General features: G+C 47.5%; 1 protein-coding gene across 2 annotated transcripts in view; it reads left to right on the top strand.

The window, feature by feature from the left end:
- Positions 1-20047, top strand: part of LOC140426816 (drebrin-like) — a 324386-nt gene extending 304339 nt beyond the window's left edge. For both annotated transcript variants that reach the window (XM_072512027.1, XM_072512026.1), the window contains 4 exons: positions 2871-3014; positions 9997-10715; positions 11671-11755; positions 19670-20047. In XM_072512027.1, coding sequence (XP_072368128.1) covers positions 2871-3014; positions 9997-10715; positions 11671-11755; positions 19670-19734 — 1013 coding nt within the window. In that variant the 3' untranslated portion in view covers positions 19735-20047. The remainder of the gene's footprint in view (positions 1-2870; positions 3015-9996; positions 10716-11670; positions 11756-19669) is intronic.
- Positions 20048-26090: the final 6043 nt, after the last annotated feature.

Below are 26090 nucleotides of genomic sequence, written 5' to 3'. Positions count from 1 at the left end.
CAATCCTGTGGCTCCCGGGTGACAAAGGTTATCGTGCAGGGTCCGGAGTCGGGCCACCTGTGCGCTGGCACATGTACCTCAGGGTTCTCGTCGGCGTCACCAAAGGGGTCTCGGTCTTCCAAAGGGAGGTGGACCAAATGGTCTACCGGTACGGGTTGCGGGCCACCTTCCCGTACCTAGATAACGTCACCATCTGCGGCCACAATCAGCATGACCAAGATGCCAACCTTGCCAAATTTCTCCACACCGCCACTCTCTTAATCCTCACCTATAACAAGGAGAAGTGCGTATTCAGCACGAACCGCTTAGCCATCCTCGGCTATGTGGTCCAGAACGGAGTTCTGGGGCCCGATCCCGACCGCATGCGCCCCCTCATGGAGCTCCCCCTTCCTCACTGCCCCAAGGCACTCAAACGCTGCCTGGGGTTCTTTTCATACTATGCCCAGTGGGTCTCAAACTACGCGGACAAGGCCCGCCCACTCATCCAGTCCTCCCTTTTCCCCCTGACGGTCGAGGCTCAACATGCCTTCAACAGTATTAGAGCCGATATCGCCAAGGCCGCGATGCATGCAGTAGACGAGATGTTGCCATTTCAAGTGGAGAGCAACACATCAGACGTTGCCCTAGCCGCCACGCTCAATCAGGCAGGCAGGCCCGTGGCATTCTTTTCCCGCACCCTTCATGCCTCCGAAATTCGGCACTCCTCTGTCGAAAAGGAGGCCCAAGCCATCGTTGAAGCTGTGCGGCATTGGAGGCATTACCTGGCCGGCAGGAGATTCACTATCCTCACTGACCAATGGTCGGTAGCCTTCATGTTCAATAACACACAGCGGGGCAAGATCAAATGATAAAATCTTGAGGTGGAGGATTGCGCTCTCCACCTACAACTACGAGATTTTATACTGCAAGGGAGCAGCGCCTTACTGTGTCTGGATGGATGAAGCTTTCGGTGCTCCCGGAGTCCAGCAGGCAAGAGGTCTCGTGCCCATCGATCTTCACGCTTGTCGAGGCGGTGGCTAGATTGTGCGGGCGAGACTGGTCGATCATGACCGAGGCGAGTCGTGGCTGGAACGATGGGGTTCCTGGGGGGCACGGGTCCTGGAACAATGGTGGTGCCCATGTGTAGTGGGGAAGACAAGATGGCAGCGCCTGATGATCTTGTGGTGGACAAGATGGCGGCGCCCACAAGCCGCATGTGGCGGGGGTTGAAAACAATGGCAGAGCCCATGAGCCGCACGTGGTCCGAGAAGGGGAAGATGGCGGCACCCACTGGCCGCGCGTGGTCTGAGGGGGAGAAGATGGCAGCGTCCACTGGCCGCGCGTGGTCTGAGGGGAGAAGATGGCCACGCCCACTGGCCGCGCGTGGTCCGAGGAGGTGAAGATGGCGGCGCCCATTGTCGTACGTGGGGGGGGGGGGTCGGGGCAATAGCGGCGACTGAGCGGGCCTGGCACACTGCAGTGAAGTGCCCCTTCTTGCCGCAGGCCTTGCAAAGGGCGGTGCCGGCCGGGCAGCGTTGGCGGGGGTGTTTCTGTTGCCCGCAGAAGTAACATCGTGGGCCCCCGGGGTTGGCTGCTGGTGCTTGGCTCAGGCATATTGGCTGGGTGAGGCCCCCGGTGGGGTGGCCGTCTGCGAAGTCCATGATGTGTAGGAGGGGTGGGCTGCGCGGCTGCGGGTGTAGGCCTGAATATTGATGAGGCGACCGTCGTCGATAGCGCCAGTTTTTCTGTTGCTGCGAGGTCGAGCGTGGGCCCCTTTAAAAGCCGCTGGCGTATGAGGTCTGACCCTATCCCCGTAACGAAGGTGTCCCGCATGAGGAGGTTTGAATGTTCCGTGGCCGTGACGGCCTGACAGTCACAGTCTCTGACCAGAGGAATTAAAGCACGCCAGAAATCTTCTACCCACTCACCAGGGAGTTGACTGCGAGTAGCGAGTATGTGTCTGGCGAAGAGCGGGTTCGTCTGCTGGGCGTAATTCTCTTTCAGTAGCGCCATGGCTTCGGCGTAGTTCGGCGCGTCCTGGATAAGAGGAAAGACATTGGAGCTCAGCCGCGAGTAGAGTATCTGGATCTTCTGAGCTTCTGGGATTGGGTCTGGTGCAGACCTGATGTGAGCTTCGAAACAAGCTAGCTAATGTTGAAAGTCCTTTTTGGCGTCGCTTGATTGCGGATCCAGCTTCAGGCGATCCGGCTTGATGCGGAGGTGCATCTTCTGAAAATCTTAGAGTAATAAATTGATGCACGATCAATTGCACAGAGACGAGAATTGAAAACAACTGAGGCTTTATTACTCTAAGATGTGTGGCCTCCTACAGCAGCTGGCAAAATGGCTGCTGTATAGGGAGCACTCATATTTATACTCCGCCTACTGGGTGGAGCCAGCAGGCAGGCACTACCCCCGTACCTGTAGTACAGGGCCTTACCGCACATCTAATATATACAACAGTGGTGATTACCACAAGGATTTATTAATGGTACATAAACAGCAGATGACTGTAGTTACATGTTAAATAGTGGCTGTTGAATTTGCTGCTGGATTTGTTACAAAGAGCCCTTTATCACGGCTTATTTAAAAAGTTATTTTCAATTCTAGAAGTTTCATCATAACATGGTGACTGGAGCACTTTCTCTCTGAAAATCATTGTGATTGCTCCCTCCCCACCTCTATTGTATGAAGCATTGATCATTGTCTGATTTTTAAGATCAAGTGATTCTAAATATTTCTAATTATGCTGTACAAAGGCTAAAATCATACTTTACTGATGTAATTGACAAAACAATTTGTGGATCTTAAAAACATTAAATTATATTTAAAAGTCTTTTTTTCTTTTCTTAAATTGTTATTGATTTTTGCACTCAACTCTCTTATAACAGCTCACCAGACACAATTTGAATCTACCAGACTGGAAGATGTAACGTCCTTCAATGCTCCTGAGTCGAGCATCGTTGCAACACCAATATACGAGGAGAATGAAGAGGCTGAAGTAGAAGAGCTTCCAAATTTAATCCGGGATACAGGTATAGCTGGACAATGGATGCATTATATGAAATTGGGTGGTTTGAGCTCCACAATGAGGACATCATTATGAATTTTGGCCTACCGCTAATGTGAATCCATTAAACCAGGTCCACAAAATGATGGTGTTGTCTACTCCAAATATTGGCAGTCTTTCGCTTAATATATATATACCCTGTTTGCCGTCGCTTACAATTGAAGACTAGTCAAGATATAGGTAGGATAGAAACTATATACAAATTAATCTTGTGCCAGCTTAGTACAACTAATAGGCTACTGGACAGAATTCTCCCAACCTGCCTGCAGCGGATTTGGTGGTGGCTGTATGTTAGTGTTGCACATTAGGGATGGTTCGCATGAACACGATACAGCTCCGGTCTGCAGTGTTTTATGAAGGTCACTGATGTCTGTAGTCCTCTTTGGAAAAGGAAACTATCTCAGGGTTCCCACTTAAGTTCATGGTCTGACAGACAGGAGTCACAGAGTGCAGATCTTTCTGCTGTAAAATGGAAAGGAGTCACAGATGATGGGCAGCCGAGTGGCCATGTGGACCTCAGACTGAAGTCAGAGAAAGGATATAGTGCAGAACAGCAGCAGACATGCAGCAGGAGCACTCATTGGAAGTATGGTGTACCCCAACTACAGGGAGAGGCAAGGGCGGGTGTGCTTCAAAGGAAAAAATGTACAGCCTGGTGCACAGGGCTGTCCCACAATTAATGTCCCTGGACTTGGCAAGCTCTGTGCTGAGTTGCAGAAGGAATGCTGTTGGTCAGCGGGGCATCTGCAGCCTGTAGTTAGGGAACACATAATACAGTGGAGGGATACGTGACGCCAAGTCAATGAGTGGAGTTCAGAGCAACAGTGAGGTAGTTGACAAGTTCTCACCCCCACCACCACAAGGCCCCAGATGTAACACCTGTGGAATGGAATTTGGCTAAACTCTGTGTGTTAGGGTCCCAGGGGTAAGGTAGCATGAGGGACATGCGATCTAAGGTGCCAAAGCTTAGCTGCCCAACTTCTCCCATAGCTCCCTCATTCATACCTTTGTACTCAGCTTCAGTATCTCTTTTCATAGAGGAGCCAACAGTGAGAATGGATCTAGTGAACCAGGGAGCTTTTCTACTAATCCTCATTTGAGGTAGGAAGTAAAAGAAAGGCATCTGCGCACACAGCTCAAGCAGGAGGCACTGCATATGTGACAAGCCTTGGGGAGCACGAGCATCAACAGGAGTCTGAGGAGCAGAGACCGAGGCTGTGGAAACAACTGGCAACACGAAGGGCCTATCAGCCACGAATTTCCTTTCTGCAAATGAGTACGAGGCAGACCGGGAAAGGCTGCGATTGTCCAGAGATCTGCATTGTCACATATGCTACTTGCTCTTAGAAGACCTGATGCCATGTAGGTTTGGAGATTTCCCCCTGTCAGTCGTCCTGAAGGTGACAGCAGCACTCAGGTTCCTTGCCTCTTGGTCTTTCCAGGGAGCAACTGGGAATATTTGCAGCAGTTCACAGTCAGCAACATATTAGTGCATTCAGGAGGGGACCAATCCCCTTTTACAGGAAGGCCCGTCATTAGGTGAACTTTGCTCTGGATGAGGACAGCCAGGTTCAGAGATTCATGGGCTTCGCAGCTATCTCTCGGTTTCCTAGGTGCAGGGAGCAATATGCTGCACCCATGTGGCTATACAGGCTCCCTGGTAGCATAACTTGAGATTTGTCAACCACAAGTTCTTCCATTCCGTCAACGTACCATTGATGTGCGACCATCAAAAGGATGCCCTGCACATTTGTGCACAGTTCCCTGGGAGTTGCCATGACTCCTACATCCTCAGTCACTCCCAGGTGCCAGGGGTCTTCATGGGGCCAGAACGTCTGAAGGCCTGATTGCTGGGGGACCCGGGCTACCCAGTTAAACAGTGGCTCATGACTCGAGTGCTTCACCCTCAGATTCCAGGTGAGGAGAGGTATAACACTGCTCACGCCACCACACGCTTCCTCATATAGCAGGCTATTGGACTGCTGAAGATACAATTTAGATGCCTGGACCCCTCGGGTGGCTCTCTGCAATACACAGCGGAGAGGCTTTGCCACATGATCGCACTGTGCTGGGCCCTTCACAAACAGGCTGTGCAGAGAGGTGAGGCCTTGCCAGAGGGTGAACTTGAGGAGGAGGAGGAGGAGACCTCCTCGGAAGATGAGGGGGGTTCTGAGGGACAACATGAGTGCCATGATGTCACGGAGGAGGGGAGAAGTGGGCGTCGTGCCCATGATACACTGATAGCTGAAAGGTTTCAAGAGGAGTAAATCTTTAACCCCGAACAACAGGAGACATCCTCCAAACCAATGTTCCGGACTCACTTGGGTCAGATTTTAGCTGTGGTCATCACTGTCCTGGTGATGTGCTCACTCTGTCAACTTAAAAGGAAGGAAGGTCAGTGATGTGAGTTGAGGCTGGACATTTTCCATGTAAGGATGCTGCAAAGGAAGTGCGGACCAGGGTAGGGCTCACATCCTAAAGTCCATGTTGGTTTGGGGCACTATCAGTTCGGAAAGCCAGATGTGCAGAGAGTCACATATCTGGTGAGTCCTCATCAGCCATTGCTAGCCCTTGAGAACTAATGATTGAGAACTCACCCATCATAAACTCTGAATAAAGAATTACACACATCTCCCCGACAACACACAAGGGTACTGTACCAAGTGGCACTGAGATTGGCATCACGAGAGTGTTAATCTGAAAAGGGGACACTCAAACTGCAATTTATTCAGCGACAGGGCACCCATGACCCAGCGGTGACATCCAAATATTTATCTTTTCTAACCCTATCACTACACCTTGGTGCAGCCGCACATCTGCAACAGGGGCGGAGGGAGCCTACTGACTGCTCCATCATAATGCCTGTGAAGACCTTGGCAGGCATCCTCTGGTGGTCCGAGCTCTGGAGGGCCTCAGCCTTATAAGGGTCTATTGCTCATGGGCAGAAGCACCCTCGTTGGCCTGTACTGCTAGAGTTGGTGCAGATACAGGCAGAGGGGACTCTGAGCAGCTGCACAACCTTTGGATGTTCTGAGTAGAGGCCCCAGACTGTCTGGTTGAGTTTCCTATGCTCCCTGTGGGTGCCAAAGGCCGTGGCATGACTCCTGCAGGAGACGGGGCACCAGAAGGGAGGTTTAGATGCCTGGCCCCCACATGGCCGACAAGTACAAATCCGGCAGGAACTGTTGCACCAAGGTCTCCATGGTGCTTGCCAACCTTCCTATGGTGGCCTTGCAGCATTCATATGTCAGAGCCATGACATCAGACAGAACGCAGAAACTCCTCCATCACGAGATCTACTTTGACAAGTGTCTGTTGAAGCTCTGCCCGATGTTCCGCTGATTTCCTTGGTATCTCCACCAGTGAGCTGGCAGCCGTATCTCCACCAGGGAGCTGGGAGCCGTATCTCCACCAGGGAGCTGGGAGCCGTATCTCCACCAGTGAGCTGGGAGCCGTATCTCCACCAGTGAGCTGGCAGCCGTATCACCACCAGTCAGCTGGGAGCCGTATCTCCACCAGTGAGCTGGGAGCCGTATCTCCACCAGTCAGCTGGGAGCCGTATCTCCACCAGTGAGCTGGCAGCCGTATCACCACCAGTCAGCTGGGAGCCGTATCTCCACCAGTGAGCTGGCAGCCGTATAACCACCAGTCAGCTGGGAGCCGTATCTCCACCAGGGAGCTGGGAGCCGTATCTCCACCAGTGAGCTGGGAGCCGTATCTCCACCAGTGAGCTGGGAGCTGTATCTGCACCAGTGAGCTGGGAGCCGTATCTCCACCAGGGAGCTGGCAGCCGTATCACCACCAGTCAGCTGGGAGCCGTATCTCCACCAGTGAGCTGGGAGCTGTATCTGCACCAGTGAGCTGGGAGCCGTATCTCCACCAGGGAGCTGGGAGCTGTATCTCCATCAGTGAGCTGGGAGCCGTATCTCCACCAGTGAGCTGGGAGCCGTATCTCCACCAGTGAGCTGGGAGCCGTATCTCCACCAGTGAGCTGGGAGCCGTATCTCCACCAGTCAGCTGGGAGCCGTATCTCCACCAGTGAGCTGGGAGCCGTACCTCCACCAGTGACCTGGGAGCCGTATCTCCACCAGGGAGCTGGGAGCTGTATCTCCATCAGTGAGCTGGGAGGTGTATCTCCATCAGTGAGCTGGGAGCCGTATCTCCACCAGTGAGCTGGGAGCCGTATCTCCACCAGTCAGCTGGGAGGTGTATCTCCACCAGTGAGCTGGGAGCCGTATCTCCACCAGTCAGCTGGGAGCCGTATCTCCACCAGTCAGCTGGGAGCCGTATCTCCACCAGTGAGCTGGGAGCCGTATCTCCACCAGGGAGCTGGCAGCCGTATCTCCATCAGTGAGCTGGGTGGAGTATCTCCACCAGTCAGCTGGGAGCTGTATCTCCACCAGTCAGCTGGGAGCTGTATCTCCACCAGTGAGCTGGGAGCTGTATCTGCACCAGTGAACTGGGAGCCGTATCTCCACCAGGGAGCTGGCAGCCGTATATCCACCAGTCAGCTGGGAGCTGTATCTCCACCAGTGAGCTGGGAGCTGTATCTCCACCAGTCAGCTGGGAGCCGCATCTCCACCAGGGAGCTGGCAGCCGTATCTCCACCAGTGAGCTGGCAGCCGTATCTCCATCAGTGAGCTGGGAGGTGTATCTCCACCAGTGAGCTGGGAGCTGTATCTCCACCAGTGAGCTGGGAGCCGTATCTCCACCAGTGAGCTGGCAGCCGTATCTCCACCAGTGAGCTGGGAGGTGTATCTCCACCAGTGAGCTGGGAGGTGTATCTCCACCAGTGAGGTGGCAGCCGTATCTCCACCAGTGAGCTGGGAGCTGTATCTCCATCAGTGAGCTGGGAGGTGTATCTCCACCAGTGAGCTGGCAGCTGTATCTCCATCAGTGAGCTGGGAGCTGTATCTCCACCAGTGAGCTGGGAGCCGTATCTCCACCAGTGAGCTGGGAGCTGTATCTCCACCAGTGAGCTGGGAGCCGTATCTCCACCAGTGAGCTGGGAGCCGTATCTCCACCAGTGAGCTGGGAGCTGTATCTCCACCAGTGAGCTGGGAGCTGTATCTCCACCAGTGAGCTGGGAGCCGTATCGCCACCAGTGAGCTGGGAGCCGTATCTCCACCAGTGAGCTGGGAGCCGTATCACCAGCAGTGAGCTGGCAGCGTATCTCCACCAGTGAGCTGGCAGCCGTATCTCCACCAGGGAACTGTCAGCCGTATCTCCACCAGTGAGCTGTCAGCCGTATCTCCACCAGTGAGCTGGGTGGAGTATCTCCACCAGTGAGCTGGAAGCTGTATCTCCACCAGTGAGCTGGCAGCCGTATCTCCACAAGTGATCTGGCAGTCGTATCTCCACCAGGGAACTGGCAGCCGTATCTCCACCAGTGAGCTGGCATCCGTATCTGGGCAGCACGGTAGCACAGTGGTTAGCACAGTTCTTTCACAGCTCCAGGGTCCCATGTTCGATTCCCCGCTGGGTCACTGTCTGTGCAGAGTCTGCACGTTCTCCCCATGTCTCCGTGGGTTTCCTCCGGGTGCTCAGGTTTCCTCGCACAGTCCAAAGATGTGCGGGTTAGGTGGATTGGCCATGCTAAATTGCCCATAGTGCCCAAAAAACATTAAGTGGGGTTACTGGGTTACAGGGATAGGGTGGAGGCGTGGGCTTGAGTAGGGTTCTCTTTTCAAGGGCCGGTGCAGACTCATTGGGCCAAATGGCCTCCTTCAGCACTGTAAATTCTATGATCTCCACCAGTGACCTGGCAGCCGCATCCAGAGGCTCATCATCTGCCTGGGACCGAGCAGGTGGCTGGTCTCCAGCAGCCCTCTGAGTGCCGGAGACCTGGGCTGTTCCCTGCTTCAGGGTGCTGCGGGGATGTATCTGTGAGGTCTCCTCCAAGAACTGACCCCGAGTCTTATCTTGAACTGTACCCCACTGAGGCATGTGTCTCTGTGCTGGTGAAGTGTGTGGGTGAGCAACGCTCCGGTTCTTCCTGAGCCCCCTCATCCTAAGACGTGCTTCGGGGCTTGGAGAGCTGCTGGGCTGGCCAGCTGTCAGGGGACTGCTGGTACCGGCAAAATACAAAAGGACATTTTAGTGGATGAACTGAAGCTAATTCAGAGTGATTGAGAAGTGATTGCGCTGAGAGCCATACTAGGTTGTTGCGAGAGGCCAAGCTCTATGTTGCCACAGGGCCGATCCCGGATCTCGCCGGCGAGCTCTGCAGAAGCCTCCTTGAACCCGGAGAAGCCGATGATCTCTGTCATCCCTCCCCCAGTCTAGGGTCACTCTGTTGTGTGCAAGCTTGGCCTGTATGAGATAAACAAAGAGATGCGATGAGAGGGGATGGAGCAGTGGTTGGATGAAATGCATGTCCCCTGTGTGTGGTTTGCCCTACCCAAAGGGACGAGATTGGAGTTGGACCAACAAGACAGATGGGATGATGGTGTTGTGAAAGCCTTGTTGAGATAGTGAGTGTTTATATGTGTCCCCAGCTCATGGGTATATGGAGGGAGCTGTGTATTACTTGGACTGTAGATAGATAATCTGTGTATGTTATAAATGCTGAAGGAAGCTGTGAATGGCTCTGACGGGTAGAGAGGATAAGGGTACTCTGAATGCAGAGTGTATAATTAGTGGATAATTCTGAGGGAAGTGCACACCTATCGAAGGAAATGGGTCAGTGCATACCTTTGACTCAGGATGACGGGATGCCAATATCTGGCTTTGACGAGGGAGGCAGTTCGATGGTTCCAAGCAAAGACCAGTGTACAGTGTTAATGCTTGTGCTGCTTCATGATGTGAATAGAAACATTTGGCGATCGGAGGACAAAAACATATATGGATTCATATAGAATTTTGTACATTTTATTAGTTTGCCTGTAATCTACCAAGACATTGACTGATTTAATCTCATGTCTCTGTTTCCATTCTGTTCCATACAGACAAAACTGCACATGACTTTCCAGAAGAACCGCCCATTAAATATGAACAGCCCGTGCCAGAATGGAATGTGCCGAGCTACACTGAGGAACCTGGTTTTGTAGATATAGACACGCCAAATGCTGTATGGCCTGAGGCACCCAGCTTTGTTCACACTGAAGAATCAGTACACAGTGATCAGGCAGGCTTCATAAGTACTGAGGAACAACACCTTGTGGACATTGGGAATCCAACAATGAATGAGATTTTTCCACAAGTGAATGAGAATTTGCTGGAGCTTCGGGAGGCCAATGGAATAGATCAGCTACCATCAAAGTTACACAGTGAGCCGGCAGAGAAGCCATTGATCTACACCAGTACTGAGGAAACGGAACTGATTTTAAATATGAAAAACCCACCATTGGATGAGACTGTGTCAACACATGCAGACATCGAAACAAATAGCCAACTGCTTGTGAACTTCCAGGAATCAGCAGCGCAACCTGCAGCGTTGGGGCCCACTGAACTAGGGCAACAACAGCCACAGAGATGTGGGGAAACTGAGCAAGATAACTTGCTGTGTTTTGATGGTAATGAAGGTCTTCCAGCACCACCGCCAGACTGTCTTGATTCACAGCAGTGGGAGAACCTGCCAAGCCTCATAGAACTGGAAGGGCCGCAACAGATGAGTGAAGACTACTGCTTTGGAATACAGGAACTCCCCAAACCCCAAGATGCTGAGGTAAGCTGGGATGAAACAGGCAAGGCAAACATGTTGATGTGCATTTTCTTGTTCAATATCATGCTCAAAAGCAGGAAACATTTTCATTCCATTTTAAACTACAGCAGCTGGTATGAAATTCAAGTTTGACTCCTTTGTTTTAGCTCAAAAATATTAATCAAAATGTGCCATGGTGTTTGCATAAGGTATAATGATCTAGCACAGAACTTCACACAACAGGCTCACAGGTTGCAGATGTTAACACTACAGGACAGATCAGATTTCTGTAGAGAAAACCTCGTTATCAAAAACAGAGCTTTGTGTAATCAGCCTTCCTGTCCTTTTGATTAGTTCAATTGCAGCAAGGCTGATGTCAGTAAGGGGCCTATTTGAAATGAATAGGGAAGATTCAAACTGGTTCCCGCAGGATGTAAGCTGACAGCACATTACTGTACGGTTTGGCACTCCATTGGCAATTAGTTTGAGAGATCATCGGTGCCACTGGAATGGGAAATAGAATAACAAATTGCACTGGTGCTGTTGGGTATGTTATCTTAAAGTTCAAACGCATTGTGACACAGAGTTAAGGAAAGTTTACTTTGGTTCTGAGCATGTCAGACTTGACCTGGGAGTGCGTGATGCAGGTTTTAGGTGTCTTTCCAGGGCAGACATTGCTCACCTTTGAGCAGTAACATCACCAAAAAAGCAAAGTCCATTTATAATAGTTGAAGAAGCTGAGCTAAATTTCTGCATTTTTCTGAAATCTGAGCAACTCAGTTAATTAATTTTGTCCATGGAAGCGGTCTTCTTGAAGGCACAACAGAGAATAAAATTGAAATTGTAAAACCCTTGCCCTCAAACCAAATAACCCTGGAAAGCATTGCCTCCTTTTAGCCACCTGATTTTAGGTTGAGTTCAGGAATACACCTGGTTACATTTTGTAATTTTCATTAATTTTATGGTTTCTATTCTATAGGCAGTTCAAGATTTTTTCAACCAATCACAGGACGAATATATTAAAGTCCAATCACACGTAGAGGAAAATGCCAATAAAATACCAGGTGAGAAACTGACAAATTCCCTTCAGTGCTTTCATGGTTTGTATGTTTGTTTTAACATGATAAATGTTTGTTTTAACATGATAAAAATGCTGCAGTCACCTTTTGTACTGAAACCTCTCTCCTATCCCAGTCATTCTCCATCTTTGCTTCCTGAGGTTCAAAGAGAATTAACTTGAGCATATCTGGTGCACAACCCCCAACAATCACCAGAGTCTGGATTCTCCAAAAATGGGGCTATGTCCCCACACCGGCGTAAAAACGCTGGCGTTTCACTTCATACTTTCCGAACAAAAATAAAGATCTATTCACCTACCTGCAGGGGGGCTGGCTGGCAGGGACCCGGGGAGCTTCACGCAGCTTTGGCTGCGGATACGGGCCCCAGCACTTCCGGTTCTGAGACCGCACCTGCGCACGGCGGCGACCTCCAGCGGCCGCGCCAAAAGAGATGGCGGACTCAGCCGGCGGACCTGGACCAACAAACAAGGTCACACCGATTTGCCCCACACCGCTCCACATGACCCGCTGATCGCCGCCCTGGCTGCCCATAAGCCCCCCCGCCCCCCCCCCACCAGGGCGGCCGTGGAATGAGTCTGCAGCTGCCGTGCGAGAGTCCCGACTGGCCACGCATGGTTAGAACCACGTCGTCGGGAATTCGGCCGGTCGGGACTGGAGTATCGCTGGGAGGGCCTCTGGCATTGGCACCTCAGCCGCGCCACGTAATTCGGGACCGGAGAATCGCGGGAGCGGCGGCAGCCCCGATTCGGGCATAAACATCGATTCCCCGCCCCCGCGCCAAACGCGATTTCGGCACGGGGCTGCGGAGAACCCAGCCCCAGATCTCTATTGGGTCTGACCCTCCTCTATCACAATCACCCAATACGCTAAGCCTGGTTTGGATGACCTTGGCTTCTTTTCTCTATTCCCAACCATCCCCCTAAGCTTCCTTCCCTCCATCCATTCAGCCGCTTCCCCCCACACTTCAGGATCAGCCCCCCCACCCTACCCTTGAGTAAATGAGGAGTGACCGTTTCCAATGGAAGTAACCATGGGATACAGATTTCAGACAATTGGCAAAGGAATTGGAGGTGAATTGAGGAGAATTGTCTTGCATGATCTGCAATGCTCACATGGTCATGGAAGCAGATTCAGATAACATTTCAAATGGAAATGAATATATACTTAAAAAAGAAAAATTGACCTCCCCATTTGCTGTATAATTCATATCAGGATGCACTGCAAATGTTATATTTGGGTTTGTAATCGATGGAGAGGAGGGGAGTTTGAAAGGGGGTGAAAAGCAGGTGCCGGATGCTTGGACAATTGGGATAAATTGTAGGGGAAAGTCGTGCCGCTGGACTACATTTTTGAATTGCTCAAAAATATGACCAACCCAGTTGATTTATTTTATCAAGGGTGGTGCTTGCCCGGAACTTGCATCTTTCACTAGTTCCCTTCCATCTTCCCTACACAGGATTTGGCATTACATTGGCAATTAGTCTGAGAGATTACAGGTGTCACTGGAATGGGAAATAGAAAAAATATTGCACTGGTGCAGTTATTATCTTAAAGTTCAGAAGTGACACAGAGTAAAGAAAATATTACTTTGGTTCTAAACCTGTCCTTCCTGACATGAGAGTGCCTGATTCCTGTTTGAATCTCTCAACCCGAATTCCACCCTTGCCACAGCACTGAAATGGCCCTAGCAAAGATCATAGATCATAGAATTTACAGTGCAGAAGGAGGCCATTTGGCCCATCGAGTCTGCACCGGCTCTTGGAAAGAGCACCCTACCCAAGGTCAACACCTCCACCCTAGCCCCATAACCCAGTAACCCCAGCCAACACCAAGGGCAATTTTGGACACTGAGGGCAATTTAGCATGGCCAATCCACCTAACCTTCACATCTTTGGACTGTGGGAGGAAACCGGAGCCCCCGGAGGAAACCCACGCACACAGGAGGAGGATGTGCAGACTCCGCACAGACAGTGACCCAAGCCGGAATCGAACCTGGGACCCTGGAGCTGTGAAGCAATTGTGCTATTCACAATTCTACCGTGCTGCCCACGGTAAAGATCAAGAATTCTGGGCGGGATTCTCCCATCCCGCGGCACAGTGTCCACGCCGTCGTAAACTAGTAATTCTGGCACCTACAGGGGGCCAGCACGGCGCTGGAGCGGTTCGCGCCGTTCCAGCTGCCAATCCCGGCGCGAACCGCTCCAGCGGACATGTGCCACGGGATCCACGCATGCGCACATGCGCAGCGGCGCTGGCGCCAATGTGTGCATGCGCAGTGGCCTCCTTCAACGCGCTGGCCCCGACGCAACATGGCGCAGGGCTACAGGGGCCGGCGTGTAGGAAAGGAGGCCCCCAGCCAGAGAGGCCGGCCCGCCGATCGGTGGACCCCGATTGCGGGCCAGGCCACATTTGGAGGCCCCCTCCCCCCACAGGTCGTCACCCTACCTTTCAATGCCGAGGTCCCACAGGCTCAGAGAAGGTTACAACGCCATCGGCGGGACTCGTTTTTTTTCCTCTGCAGAGAATCACGTGCCGGCGTCGGGGCGGCGTGGCCCAGTCGCGGGGATTCTCCGGCCCGGCCCAGGGTTGGGAGAATCCCACCCTTTATTCTTTGTGCCTGTGGCAATAATGTGCTGTCTCTCCTCATCCTACTCACTCTCCCAGCATTAGGCTTGCCAACTGTGATTAAATGTATTCCTGGAGGTTTCATCACATGACTTGACACCACCATCCAGTCATTGGTCAACCAACTAATACATCCAGTGATGTACTGCCTTCCTGTGCCAATTGGAAAGGAAAATGGCTTATTACACCCAGTTGGATGATGCTTGAGCCTTTTTTCTCCCCATTTTCAATATTCTTTATAATTGTTAAATGTTGTCATGTGAGAGTACTTTTACGACATGGATGTTTAAGCAATGTACCTTTAAGAAAACAGTGATGTCAGAGAGTGGGTGGGGCTCAGCTCAGTTCAGCCATTTTGCAGTCTGTGTTTTTGCAGGTTTTTAGTTTCAGTTTTAAAAATAACCTGGCTGGTTTTGCTGAGAGCAGTTTAAAAGTGCCTGGCTGTTTTGCTGTGAGCTGATTAAAAAGTAGAAAGCCAGGTTTGAGAAAGCAGTTTGGGTGTGTCTGTGGGTTTCCAGAGAGCTGCATGAAGCAAAGCAAGGTGCTGGAGCTGAAATCAACCAAGCTAATATATCTCTGCCATTCTACAGAAACTATATATATCCTTTAACCTGATGTGATACTGTTTAAAGGTGTTAAGTCTCTTGGAAGTTTGAAGCAAAATTTTAAGGAAGTATTTACTGTTGCAATATTTTCTGAGTTATCTTTGAAGTAAGGGGTGTTAAGAGATCCAATGTTTATTTAAGATGTTAAATTCAGTTTGTGGAATAAACAGTGTTTTGTGTTTGAAAACCCACGTGTCCATAATTGTAATCCCACACCGAGGGAAAAAGCCGCGTGCTCGGAAAAGCAACAAATCCATTAAAGGGTGAGGTTGGTTGAACTCCATGATACATTTTGGGGTTCTGAAAATGCCTCGCCTATAACAATGTTTAAACATAATGTCACTAAAAACAATCAATTTTAATGCCTCAATGATTTTTCCAGGGTTGCACATGACAGTGGTCTAAAGATTGCTCTTAAATTTCTAGAGTCTGTAGGTCAATCCTGGAGGTTTGGCAACCCCACCCATCATCCACCTTTCATACACGTCCAACTCATCCAAAACTCTGCTGCTAGGTCATTTACAACATTCAGTCCCACTCACCTGCCCATCATTGTTTCCTGCTTCCTGCAATGCCTCAAATTTTAATTCTTATCGTGTCAGTCTAGCCTGTGTTAAATCCCTTCAGAACCTTACCAGTCCCTACCCCTGCCGACTTCTCCAGCCTTAATGCGCACTCCTCCAAAATGCTGTACTTTTGACTGTGGCCTCCTGCTCTGTGCCCATTTTACCCAGGGACAAAATTTTGCATTGCCCCATCAGCGGATTTGTAGGCGGGAGGTGCCATAACATTTGTCAGATGACCTTTCCACCAGGCACCCACTCACCCAACCTCTTGGCACTGAGACGGGCGAAGCTTAGGACAGTCAACCGGCCCTTTCCCCACTTGAGGCCCTTAAGTGGCAATTTGTTGACCACTTAAGGGACGTTTTCTGTCCAGTCTCAGCTTTCAGGCTGGTGGGAGGAGTTCGGCGGTCAGGGGAAAAGCCCGAAACGTAACTCTGTTCATTTCTCGGGCGGGAAGACAAGGGGGTAGCAGGGGGAACCTCCCTCAGCAGTCTCCATTTAACATTGAGTGCCCCCACCTCCCAAGTTGACAGGACCTCCCTACCCCAGGCCTTTCCACTGAGGTGCTATCACCCTCTGCCCACCCCCAGGGTTGATGTCCCAATCCACGCTGAGATCCCTAAAATCTACCAGGTCCCCAGTTCCTGGAATCCCGGTACGTAGGTTCTGGGAACTGCTTGCAGCCCCAGTCATATACACTGCAGCTTTTGGCAACGCCTTTCAAACATATTAATTCATGGGAAGTGGGCATCACTGGCTAGGCTGGCATTTATTGCTCATCTCTAATTGCCCTTGAGAAGGTGGTGATGAGCTGCCTCCTTGAACCACTGCCATCCATGTATTGTAGGTACACCCTCAATGCTGTTATGGAAGGAATCCCAGGATTTTGACCCAGTGACATTGAAGGAAGGGCAATATATTTCCAAGTCACGATGGTGTTCTCTGCGGATTTCTTGGTTGGCAAGAAGGCAAACTCTGCTGTCCTAAAAATCCTGACCTAGAATTCCATATTTGAATGCCTACATTCGTGTTTTCACCACTGTCAAATTGACCCTATCAGAGTTACAAATAACATCTTACATGATTATGATCATGATAAACTAATCCTCCTCACCATTGTCTGCAGTCTTTGACTCGGTTGGCCACATCATCTCCCCCATCACCAGTGCTTTGTTATACATTCGATGGGATCACACAACTGGTTCCATTCTTAGCTACCCAGTCTTAGCCAGAGACTCATCTGCAATGGTTACTCTTTCACCTCTCACACCGTTATGCCTGGTGTTCTGTCACAGGTCTATGCTTGGTCCCCTCCTATTTCTCATCTGCATGCTACCCCTTAGTGACATCATCTGAAAATACCATGGATCCCACATGTATACTGAGATCACCTCGGTCTGTCTCTCAGCACCTCTCTCTCAACATCCAGTACTGGATGAGCAGAAATTTCCCCCAACCAAAGCACATGGGCAGGATTTTCCACGTGACCCACCGCATGTTTCGCGGCAGTGGAGGTGGCCCGACATTGGCTGACAGCAGGATCACCTGATGCAGCCATTGTCAACAGGTTTTCTCATTGAACGGAACTCTCCCGTCAGGAAACCCACGGCGGGGGTGCGCTGTTGGTGGGACCGCAAGATTCTGCCGGCATGAACCGCTGGAAAGTTCCGCTCATTGTCTTCAGTATCTGCCAGAAAGTTTGTTCCCTAGCCACTGACTCCACTCTTTTCCATGGCAGCCTTGTTGTCAAATCTGTTTGTGGCTCCGCCTCTCCCTCACTGGTCATTTGATCTTTAGTGTTCATCTTTGAAGGTTTGGGGCATTCTTTCCCATGTTAAAGGCAAATGTGAATCAGAGAACAATTGACCATGATGGGATTTCTGTCTCTTCCAAGGTGGTCAGAACTGAAGGCATTGTTCAGATGAGGTTTCATCAACACTCTACACTGACAGCAGCATTTTCTTGTTTTTATATTCTCGCTTATTGTGATGAAGCCCAGCATAATATTCACCTTTTTTATTTGCTTTTTTTTTTCACCTGGAAGCTAGTTTTTAAAGGCTTAACTCAAGGAGCCTTAAACCCTTTTGTAATTGTATTTTTTTAACCAAACATAAAGTCACACTCCAGTGAGGTGACTTTCGTTAGTGATGAACTAATACTGAAGTACTTATTCTGTTCTGCAAAATGTAGGTATGAACATTTATCACACTCAGATTATATTGCTCTGTGTGCTATTTTTATACAAGTAGTAATCTGAGATAAAGGTGGTATGCACAGCAGAATATAATATGACTCATTAAATACACAGTGTTATTAAAATGGCGGCATGGTAGTACAATGGTTAGTACTGTTGCTTCACAGTGGCAGGGACCCGGGTTCGATTCCGGCTTGGGTCACTGTCTGTGCGGAGTCTGCACGTTCTCTCTGTGTCTCCGTCGGTTTCCTCCGGGTGCTCCGGTTTCCTCCCGCAAGTCCCGAAAGACGTGCTGTTAGGTGAATTGGACCTTCTGAATTTTCCCTCAGTGTACCCGAACAGATGCTGTCATGTGGCGACTAGGGGACTTTCACAATAACTTCATTGCAGTGTTAATATAAGCCTACTTGTGACACTAATAAAGATTATTATTATTAAAAATACTGAATTTAACTATTTGCTTACCATAAGTCACTGTCTAATGTCATAAAAGATGTAAAGTAAGAAGCCAAGTTCTCCCTGGCAAAAAAAGAGAGAAAAACAGAGTGTGGTATACTGGCTGTTTAAAGTTAGCATTTAGGAATGAAAGGCATCTACAAAGTTGCTTGTTGATTGTGGAAGGGAAATTAACATAAACCAACTTACAAGCATGCTGGGGAATGTTTGACTATAGTTCAACACTGCTTTTGGACGAAAATAAGTAGGTCAGGTAGCATAAACAAAATATTGCTTAATATTCTGGTCTCGGCCTTATTATGAAAACACATTGTCCTCCGAAAGATAACAAAATGTGCACTCGAGTTGTTTTAGCCAAGGGCAAGAACATATGTACTACGTATTTCATCTTACGTACTCTCCAAGGTCTATTTAATATAAACATGCCTGTTTACTTCAAGCTGTTATTTCAGGCTATAAAAATATGCATTCTTCAATCGAATCTCAGAGTGCAGTGCATCTCTCCGCAAATACATTTGTGTAAATAAATTTCCTTAAATCGAACCTCGAGGAATTTGTCTTTATTATGATTTCCACGACATTGATGAACTGCCATGTCCAAGCTTTGACCCATTCTGAAATGTCAGGTCTCCACAAGGAGCATCAGATTATTGGTTGAGTTGAACTTCTAATAGTTACGGGGTTTTATTGTGAATTAGATACATGGATATTGGAAAGGGGAAAGTTATTAGGATGCATGATGGTCAAGGGGTAATGGAATATGTTGTGGGTAGAATCTTGAGCACAAGAGTATGAATCAGGAAGTGAGACATTGAAATAGAGAGAATGGAAAACCATGGCAGCATAGTGGTTAGCACAGTTGCTTCACAGCTCCAGGGTGCCAGGTTCTATTCCTGGCTTGGGTCACTGTCAGTGTGGAGTCTGCACAATCTCCCTGTGTGTGCATGGGTTTCCTTCGGGTGCTCCGGTTTCCTCCCACAGTCCAAAGGTGTACAGGTTAGTTGGATTGGCCGTGCTAAATTGCCCTTAGTGTCCAAAAAAGATTAGGTGGGGTTACTGGATTATAGGGATAGAGTGGAGGTGTGGGCTTGGATGGGGTGGGGCGCTCTTTCCAAGGGCCGGTGCAGACGCAATGGGCCGAATGGCCTTCTTCTGCACTGTAAATTCTCTGTCCCATTCTCCACCAATTGTTTGTTCCAATGTTCTTTCCACCTCTTCTGTTGTGCAGCCTCTGCCCCAATGTCCTTCCTTTACTCTAATATATATATTATCTATGCTCTGACTCTATTATCTCCTCAACCATTCTGTGTCCACCTAAAACTCGGATCAGTACACATCATATCCTAGATCAATACACCAATGCTGAGTTTAAGTGCCTGAGATTTATAAATAAACTGTATACATAACTGCAGTGTAACCATGGTAACACCTTACTATTTCTCTCTGTTTATAGAAATTGATATTACCTATTGCGACAATGACACTGACACAGATCCAGACCATTCTCCTGCAGACTGATCTCACTCGGTGTGATGCTCTCCAGTATGACAATTATGCTTCAAGTAAATGAAAAGACAAAAATTGCTAAGTTTTAATTTTAGTCTGTGTTTACTATTTTTAATTGTAATAATTTGAATGTATTATTTTCTAAATTAACCTTATTGTATATTAATTCCACTCACAGCTGCTAGGTATAGTCTGCTGAAGCTGATATTATGTGACTAGCAGTGTTAACTATCACCAATTGCTTTTCAAGTACCATTTTCAAAAGCACAAATTTTGTGAAATGCTAATTGCTGTTGTATGAAAATAAACAGTTTCTGAAAATCCAGTTTTTCAAATATGTCCTCATTTGTACAGGTCACAATATGTTATCTTGGATTTTTTCTTCTCCTTGTTCTCTCACTCATTCTCTCTCTATTCACCCATGGAGTCTGTTACATTTTTGAAGTGCTCTGGGGGAAAAAGGAGAATGAAACTGATTGGTTAGCTCTATCTAATAACTGACAATAAGCATAATGGGCTTATTATATTATTATAACATTTAAATATGTTAATGGCCACACCCTGTAAGGGCGAGATCCAGATTGCGATGTCTCGCGAGATCTCGTTAAATCTCGTGAGGCGTTCCGAGTGTTGCAAATCTCGCGGGAGGCCTCTCACGAGATTTCATGGCCTCTTCGCATCACCGAGTCTGCCGCGAAGAGGCCATTAAACCGCACCCCTGATATATTTCAATCTGTGACTACGCACTGACTCCTCTCTCTGATGGAGGAGTCACTGTTATATTTAATCTGTGACTATGCACTGACACCTCTCTCTGATAGAGGACTCACTGTTATATTCAATCTGTGAGGATGTACCGACTCCACTCTCTGATGGAGGAGTCACTGTTATATTTAATCAATGACTGTGTACTGACCCCTATCTCTGAGAGTGACTGTTATATTTAATCAGTGACTGTGTACTGACCCCTATCTCTGAGAGTCACTGTTATATTTAATCAATGACTATGTACTGATCCCTATCTCGGAGAGTGACTGTTATATTTAATCAGTGACTGTGTACTGACCCCTATCTCTGAGAGTGACTGTTATATTTAATCAGTGACTGTCCACTGACCCCTATCGCTGATAGAGAGTGACTGTTATATTTAATCAGTGACTGTGCACTGACCCCCATCTCTGAGAGTGACTGTTATATTTAATCAGAGACTGTGCACTGACCCCTATCTCTGATAGTGACTGTTATATTTAATCAATGACTGTGCACTGAGCCCTATCTGTGAGTGACTGTTATTTTTAATCAGTGACTGTGCACTGATCACTATCTCTGATAGAGAGTTGCTGTTATATTTAATCAGTGACTGTGCACTGATCCCTATCTCGGAGAGTGACTGTTATATTTAATCAGTGACTGTGCGCTGACCCCTATCTCTGAGAGTGACTGTTATATTTAATCAGTGACTGTGCACTGACCCCTATCGCTGATAGAGAGTTACTGTTATATTTGGCAATGATCTTTTCGTCCTCACTGTCAACAGGGGTGGTACCAGGGGATTGGAGAGTGGCGAATGTCGTGTTTCTGTTCAAAAAAGGGACTAGGGATAACCCTGGGAATTACAGGCCAGTTAGTCTTACTTCGGTGGTAGGCAAAGTAATGGAAAGGGTACTGAAGGATAGGATTTCTGAGCATCTGGAAAGACACTGCTTGATTAGGGATAGTCAGCACGGATTTGTGAGGGGTAGGTCTTGCCTTACAAATCTTATTGAATTCTTTGAGGAGGTGACCAAGCATGTGGATGAAGGTAAAGCAGTGGATGTAGTGTACATGGATTTTAGTAAGGCATTTGATAAAGTTCCCCATGGTAGGCTTATGCAGAAAGTAAGGAGGCATGGGATAGTGGGAAATTTGGCCAGTTGGATAACGAGCTGGCTAACCGATAGAAGTCAGAGAGTGGTGGTGGATGGCAAATATTCAGCCTGGATCCCAGTTACCAGTGGCGTACCGCAGGGATCAGTTCTGGGTCCTCTGCTGTTTGTGATTTTCATTAATGACTTGGATGAGGGAGTTGAAGGGTGGGTCAGTAAATTTGCAGACGATACGAAGATTTGTGGAGTTGTGGATAGTAAGGAGGGCTGTTGTCGGCTGCAAAGAGACATAGATAGGATGCAGAGCTGGGCTGAGAAGTGGCAGATGGAGTTTAACCCTGAAAAGTGTGAGGTTGTCCATATTGGAAGGACAAATATGAATGCGGAATATAGGGTTAACGGTAGAGTTCTTGGCAATGTGGAGGAGCAGAGAGATCTTGGGGTCTATGTTCATACATCTTTGAAAGTTACCACTCAAGTGGATAGAGCTGTGAAGAAGGCCTATGGTGTGCTCGCATTCATTAACAGAGGGATTGAATTTAAGAGCCGTGAGGTGATGATGCAGCTGTACAAAACTTTGGGAAGGCCACATTTGGAGTATTGTGTACAGTTTTGGTCGCCTCATTTTAGGAAGGATGTGGAAGCTTTGGAAAAGGTGCAAAGAAGATTTACCAGGATGTTCCCTGGAATGGAGAGTAGGTCTTACGAGGAAAGGTTGAGGTTGCTAGGCCTTTTCTCATTAGAACGGAGAAGGATGAGGGGCGACTTGATCGAGGTTTATAAGATGATCAGGGGAATAGATAGAGTAGACAGTCAGAGACTTTTTCCCTGGGTGGAACAAACCATTACAAGTGGACATAAATTTAAGGTGAAAGGTGGAAGATATAGGAGGGATATCAGAGGTAGGTTCTTTACCCAGAGAGTAGTGGGGGCATGGAATGCACTGCCTGTGGAAGTAGTTGAGTCGGAAACATTAGGGACCTTCAAGCAGCTATTGGATAGGTTCATGGATTACGGTAAAATTATATAGTGTAGATTTATTTGTTCTCAAGGGCAGCACGGTAGCATTGTGGATAGCACAATTGCTTCACAGCTCCAGGGTCCCAGGTTTGATTCCGGCTTGGGTCACTGTCTGTGCGGAGTCTGCACGTCCTCCCCGTGTCTGCGTGGGTTTCCTCCGGGTGCTCCGGTTTCCTCCCACAGTCCAAAGATGTGCGGGTTAGGTGAATTGGCCAATGATAAATTGCCCTTAATGTCCAAATTGCCCTTGGTGTTGGGTGGAGGTGTTGAGTTTGGGTAGGGTGCTCTTTCCAAGAGCCGGTGCAGACTCAAAGGGCTGAATGGCCTCCTTCTGCACTGTAAATTCAATGATAATCTATGATTAATCTAGGACAAAGGTTCAGCACAACATCGTGGGCCGAAGGACCTGTTCTGTGCTGTATTTTCTATGTTCTATGTTAATGATCCAGATCTTGGTGTGCAGGGGACAATTTCAATGTTTGCGGATGACACGAAACTTGGAAGTATTGTAAACTGCAAAATGGACAGTGTAGAACTTCAGAAGGACAGAGACAAGTTGGTGGACTGGACAGATAAAAGCAGATGATGTTCAATGCAAAGAAGTATGAGACGATGCATTTTGGTAGGAAGGACATGGACAGATAATACAAAATAAGGGGTGCAATTCTTAAGGGGGTGCAGGAGCAAAAGGACATGGATGTATATGTGCATAGATCATTGAAGGTGGCAGGACAGGTGAAGAGAGCAGTTAATAAAGCATATAGGAGGGCAGCACGGTGGCACAGTGGTTAGCATTGCTGCCTACGGCGCTGCGGACCCGGGTTCACAATCCCAGCCCTGGGTCACTGCCGTGTGGAGTTTGCAAGTTCTCCCTGTGTCTGCGGGGGTTTCACCCCCGCAATCCAAAGATGTGCTGGTTAGGTGGATTGGCCACGCTAAATTACCCCTTAATTGGAAAAAATAATTGGGTATTCTAAATTTTTTTTTTTTTTTTTTAAATAAAAAATAAAGCGTACCGTATCCTGGGCTTTATTAATCGGGGCATAACAAGAAGGCTATGCTGAATTTGTACAAGACATTAGTTATTGAGTTATTAGAATATTGAGTACAGTTCTGAACATCACACCATAGGAAAGATGGGATTGCATTAGAGATGGTGCAGAAGATGTTTACAAAAGTAGTTCCAGGGATGGGAAACTTCAGTTATTAGGATAGTTTGGAGAGCTTGAGACTGTTCTCTTTGGAGAGAAAAAGGCTAAGAGGAGATTATAAAATCAAGAGGAGGCTGAACATAATAGATATGGAGAAACTGTTCCCACTCGTAAAACAATCGTGAACAAGAAGGAACAGATTTAAAGTGATTTGCAAAAGAACCAAATGCAATGTGAGAAAACAAAATTCAGACAGTGAGCAATTCGGGTCTGTAATGCACTACCTAGCAGTGTGGTGGGGGTAGGTTCGATTGAGGCATTCAAGAGGGAATCAGATGATTACTTGAATAGAAGCAATGTGCAAGATTACAGGGAAAAGGCAGGAGAATGGCACTAAGTCATGAAGATTGTTTGGAGAGCGAGTGCAGACACGAATGTCCCAAATGGCCTCCTTTTGCTCTGTAACAATTCTGTGATTCTGTGAAATAGCTTCAAAATGCACACTGAGACCATGCAGAATTTAAATAATTGTAAAATTCAGAGGTCCCAATTAAGCATGCATTTTTGAGCAAACTATAATTTATTTTCTTTATAAAGAAAATAATTATAGTTTGCTCAAAAATGCATGCTTAATTGGGACCTCTGAATTTTACAATTATTTAAATTCTGCATGGTCTCAGTGTGCATTTTGCCCATCCGAATTTTGGAGGCCTTGAACGAGTCACCCTTGACATTTTCATATCTCAAGAAAAACAGCCCCAACTCCAAGTCGCTCTTCAAAACTTATCCCTTAATTCCCTATGTATATGATATAAATGGAAGGAAATATAGCAATTACTTTGTGTTATAAATACTGGAGGTACATTTACAAGTGGAGTATACGGACAAAGGACTGTATCCTGCAATTAAAGCACATTGTGGCAATATATAACAAGAGTGAAAAGTGCCAATGGTGATATAGTTTGCTGAATATGAATTAATTCCAATGTAGACTAGTTAAACAGCAACATATTTACATAAAACCATTTTATAGAAATAAGTTCAATTGCACTTTACAGAGGGAGGGGGCAAAACAAATTAAGGAGACAAAAGGACAGCTGCCAAATCATGGTCGGAAATTTTGAAGTTGTGTCAAAAAGATTTTTAAAGTTAAGAAGTTACTGAGCGTGTTTCAGTGTAGGACTAAGGTGGCACAGTGTTACAAATGCTGAGCAAAGGAATTGTGGAATGCATTAATCCATTGCTAGCTGCTCGTTGCCGGTGATAGACCAGAAATGTCTGGCTGTGGATTGGTTGACCTTCTTATGGCCAGTAATAAAATGCCTTTGGAGGAGAATTGTAGTTTTGAGTCTCCTTCTCATGTGTCTTGTTTATTGTTTAATAATCTCTCCTGTTCTTCCATCCCACTCCTAGTGCAACCTCTAACCAGTGGTTTTACCAGTCTGGGAGATAACATAATTTTCTCACAACCGTTTTATCCTCATTTAATACAATTTCACCTTTTTGTATATCTAGGAAAAAACAGATACATGAAAATTATTTTCAGAAATCTCATAAAATACTCTTAAAGTGGTTGTTATTTAAAAACTTATTTAGAAAACCACGGGTAGTGTGGGAAGATGATTACATAATAGAAAAAAAATAGAATAATTGCTGAGGAAAATAAGAAATAGAAGGGTTTTATTCCTTCAGGGAATCTGGGCATTGCCAAGGCCAACAATTCTTGTCCATCCCTGATTGCACTTGAACTGAGTGGCTTGGTAGGCCATTTCAGAGGGCAGTTAAAAAAATCTGACATAACTGTGCGTCTGGAGTCAAATGTAGGCCAGGGCAGGTAAAGAATGGCAGATTTCTTTCCCTAAAGGACATCAGTAAAGCAGATGCGTTTTAAAACAATTGATGAACGCTTTATGGTCACGATTACTGAAACTAGCTTTATATCCCAGATTTTATTAATTCAAATTCTGCCAGCTACTATGATAGAGTTTGAACCCATATCACCACAACATTAGCCTAGGCCTCTGGATTACGAGGCCAGCAACATAACCACTACACCACTACCTCCTGAACAGAAGTGCACAAGTCTTTGAAAGAGACAAAACAAGTTGATAAGGTTCATCGTAAACAGAGTTTATGCATTCATTATTATCTGTGATCAACGTTTTTAATATGTATGAGGTTAGTGTGTGTTCTTATCTTCAGGGTGGCCTGTTCCAATTTAAATAATTTTCAGCAGCATGCGTCTGTGAATTTCAAATTAAGATTATATATTGTCGCACCTTTGCCTCAGAGGTTCAAATGCAACATTGCACACAAATAATAGATATAGGGG

The sequence above is a fragment of the Scyliorhinus torazame genome, chromosome 7 (genome assembly GCF_047496885.1).
Source record: "Scyliorhinus torazame isolate Kashiwa2021f chromosome 7, sScyTor2.1, whole genome shotgun sequence".
NCBI lineage: Eukaryota > Metazoa > Chordata > Chondrichthyes > Carcharhiniformes > Scyliorhinidae > Scyliorhinus > Scyliorhinus torazame.
This window is presented reverse-complemented; position numbering and strand designations above follow the sequence as displayed.